Raw genomic sequence first — 3,645 nt, forward strand, 5'->3', positions numbered from 1 at the left:
CTAAAGTGGTCTTGCTCACCCTAGGGGCCCGTAAACATCTGATATGCTTTTTATTTCTCCGTGAGTCTGAGTAGCATGAGCTGGTGCTCCTAATGTGCAGCCACCCAGCTTTCAGACCTTGCACAATTGGCTCTGGACTGTGAGAAACAGCGTCTTTCCAGGGCAGCCTGTCTTTAAAAAACAGAGTTCAGTAAGGAGACCCACAGTAGCTACTCAATCCACAGGGAGGTGTTTACTGAAGTCTCTCCTCAGGATCTTTGTGTTTTGGGATCACGTCATGATTTTAAGCCGTACACTAGAATGTTCATATGTTTGACCGTCGTTTGCCAGCCATTCCTCCCTCTCCTGGTGACTCCCATCTATCCACTCACCTTTCCGCCAATGGAGTCCGTGTATTTGTAAAATGAATGTAAGTGTGAATGAGCGAATGCAGGAAAGGAGAAGAATGGAATGGAATGGATGAACTTGAACACTACAAATACTCTTGGAGACCTAAAGATTCTCATGAATTTGCAAATTTATTGACTGAGGCACTGGGGTTGGGAGGTAGTTGTACAGAAACCAAAGAGGCTAAACAGCAGAACTAGATGCAGCCGGAGAGCTCAATGGCTTCTTCCAGGTAGGTTAAGACATGAAGGATTTGCAAACCTCGGGTAGCATCATGAGAGCTCTAAGCCCATCGGTGCCCCTGGAAAACACCTCCAACTCCTTCGCCTCCGTGGTACCCTGGGGGATCTATTTGGACGGCCAGGTAGGCGCCTGCTTCTGCTGGGTCTGGTGGCAAATCGGGACGCCCTTGCCACTCCCGGAGCCACCCACGGAGGAGCCGCCGCCGCCGCCTCCAGAGGAACCACCTCCGCAGACGGAGTCCCCGCCACTGATGATGCAGCCGCTGCCAGTCCCGGAGGAGCCGCCGCCGCAGCCGGAGCTCCCGCCACCCCCGCCGCTGGAGAAGCAGCCGCTTCCGCCGCTGCCGCCGCCGCCGGACGATCCCCCTCCGTAACTCGGCTGGGGCGTGCACGAGGTCTGAGTGACCTGCTGCGAGGAGACGTAGCCGGAGCCGCCGCCGCCAGAGGAGCCTCCGCCGCAGCCAGAGCCGCCGCCGGAGTAGCCGCCGCCAGAGCCGCCGCCGGAGTAGCCGCAGACAGAGCCGCCGCCCCCGCCGCTGGAGAAGCAGCCGGAGCCGCCCCCGGAGGAGCCGCCGCTAGAGACGCCTCCGTAGCTCTGGCACTGGACCGCCTGGCCCGAGAAGCCGCCGCCGCCGGAGGAGAAGCAGCCGGAGCCGCCCCCGGAGGAGCCGTCCCCACCGCTGGAGAAGCAGCCGGAGCCGCCCCCGGAGGAGCCGCCGCCGCAGCCGGAGCCGCCGCCACCGGAGGAAAAGCAGCCGGAGCCGCCCCCACCGCTGGAGAAACAGCCAGAGCCCCCGCCGGAGGAGCCCCCGCCTCCGGAGTACTTGATGCTCCCACCGGAGCCCCCTCCGCAGCCTCCAATGCCGCCCCCGCCCCCGCCCCCGGAGGAGCCCCCGCCGCAGCCGCCGCCAGAGTAACCACCGCCGCCGAAGAAGCCGCAGCCACCACCGCCGCTGCCGCCGCCGCCACCGCCACCGCCGCCAGAGGTCTTCACGCAGTCCACTGGGGGTTGAGGGGTGGGCTGCTTTTTCTGATAAGACATCTTGTCTGAGAAGGAAGGAGAGCCTGGAAGGGGAGAAGAGAGCATCGCTGGACCAGCTGCAAGAGGATACTTACGGAGTCAGCTGCATCCATAGCAACATCGCCATCCTCCCAGGGCTCCTTCAGGTGCCCGGAGAGCCCTCAGCGGGGTTTCTTATGATTGCTGCTTTTGGAAAAGTTGAGTTCCTCATTCCCCTGCAGAAAGCCTTCATTATGCTTTAAACAGCCCAGTTAGTAGTGCCCATTCTTTCTCCCAGCTCTGCCTCTGACCACTGTTGTGTGATTTGAGGGCAGATCACCCACACGCTCACCTCTTTCTCATTTCCTGTTAAATGAAAGGGTTTGAACACTTCATCTTTCAGGCCTCTTCCAATCTCAACACTGATTCTCTGAGTGCAAATAGAAAACTACCACAAACCTCTACCTAGGATAGGAGATTTTACCCATTCCCAGCACAACAGAGAGAGGTTTGTTGGACTTCATTCTATTGAGGGCTGTTGCACTCCATCCTCTGCAGAAGCTCTTAGTTCAAACTCTTGGTCTGTCCCACTGAGCTAGGCCATGAACCAAGGGCTAGTCACTAGAAAAGACAGGCTCTGCTGTGGCCCTGCCTGGAAACAGGGGAAGGACCCTGGTGGTCCTTTGGACCAACATCCCCGACCAGAAGCTATTAGCCATCTCTTCCATGATTTTCTCAAGTCCAAGTTTGGTAGAAGGGACTTTGACTAGTAGGAAGTTGTATTTCCCTCTCAGAACTTCTAACTCTGTAAAGCAGCAATTGGATTTCTGTAGCACCTCAAATCCCTCCCATCTGCAACTTTTTTGGATCATTCTCCCTACTCTCTTGAGAGTGGCTCAGGCTCTCCTCCTGACAGGTTCACAAGGTCTGCTCAGCCTGTGCACAGGCTGCCTTGGACAGCCTCTGCAGAGTCCTTCTGTGCCCGGGGCACCATGCCTGCCCCTATGCGGGTGCCAGAGAGGCAGGAGATAGTCTTGTCTTTGTGGAGTTTACATTCTGGCCAGAAGACCAGAAACACCATCTGCATGGCAGCAGCTCATCCCCTGCTCCTTTCCTGACCGCCCTCTATATGTGAGTGCTTTTGGGAAGGCAGAGGTCCTATAGCTCCCAAAGGGGAAAGAGGCCCTGGTCCATCTAATCTAGTCAGGCCTGGGCAAGACCAGCTGGGAAAATGAGAGAGTCAGTAGAACCCACACTTACCCAAAGCACCAGGAAGGGTGAGTGAGGAGAGAAGATGCTGGCAATGTGAGGAGCACTGATCTCCTGAGGTTATATATAGAGCTCTCCCTGACTCATTGATCCAGGCCAGCTTCTTGTGTTTGGCCTCAGTTACGTGACCCGTGGCTGTCGGCCCCACCTCCCTGTGATTGCAGGCACAGGATGGCCCATTCATGAAGGTTTTGGCATTCTTGAGATGGGCAGCCTGGTGTGTGACTGGCCCCTTCTCTGATGCAACAGTGTGGCAGGCTCATCAGTGGGGTCACCCAGTCAGAGTGGATGGCAGACATTGTTTCCAAAACCTCTGGCACAGGACGCATACCAGGTGACCACAGGGCTGTGCTTGAGGAATAGGTCCCAGAGTCTTGAGGTGCCCTAAGAGAGTCAAACTGAAGATCTCAGTGCTTTATCCAAGGAGTAGGACCTTCTAAATCCTACTGTTTGACTTCTGGTCCTGCTACTCTAAAAATCCTCAAAACTTTAGAACCCGTTACTCCTTTGCAAAAGTTTATCTCCCAGGATTTCATGTGTGTTTTGCCGGGGTGTTTCTGTCCTGCCCACTGGAGGCATGAGTCCCCAGCACCCAGCTCTGGACTGCACACCATAGACAGTGCTGTAACTAATGTGACGTGGGAAGCTACTTTGATTCGTCCCCAGAGACAGCAGGCATTTGAGACAGTCTGAGAAGGGTAATCAATACTGACTTTCCTTGCAGCAGAGCAAACTAAAGAGATGGAC

At 56.1% G+C, this 3,645-nt stretch overlaps 1 protein-coding gene across 1 annotated transcript; it reads right to left on the reverse strand.

Moving 5' to 3' along the window:
- Positions 1–506: 506 nt before the first annotated feature.
- LORICRIN (loricrin cornified envelope precursor protein) lies at positions 507–1,752 on the reverse strand. Its single transcript, XM_034935805.3, has one exon. It carries the CDS (start codon positions 1,714–1,716, stop codon positions 736–738), a length of 981 nt encoding a protein of 326 aa, XP_034791696.3. The 5' UTR covers positions 1,717–1,752; the 3' UTR covers positions 507–735.
- Positions 1,753–3,645: the final 1,893 nt, after the last annotated feature.

This window comes from Pan paniscus, chromosome 1 (genome assembly GCF_029289425.2).
Source record: "Pan paniscus chromosome 1, NHGRI_mPanPan1-v2.0_pri, whole genome shotgun sequence".
Classification (NCBI taxonomy): Eukaryota; Metazoa; Chordata; class Mammalia; order Primates; family Hominidae; genus Pan; species Pan paniscus.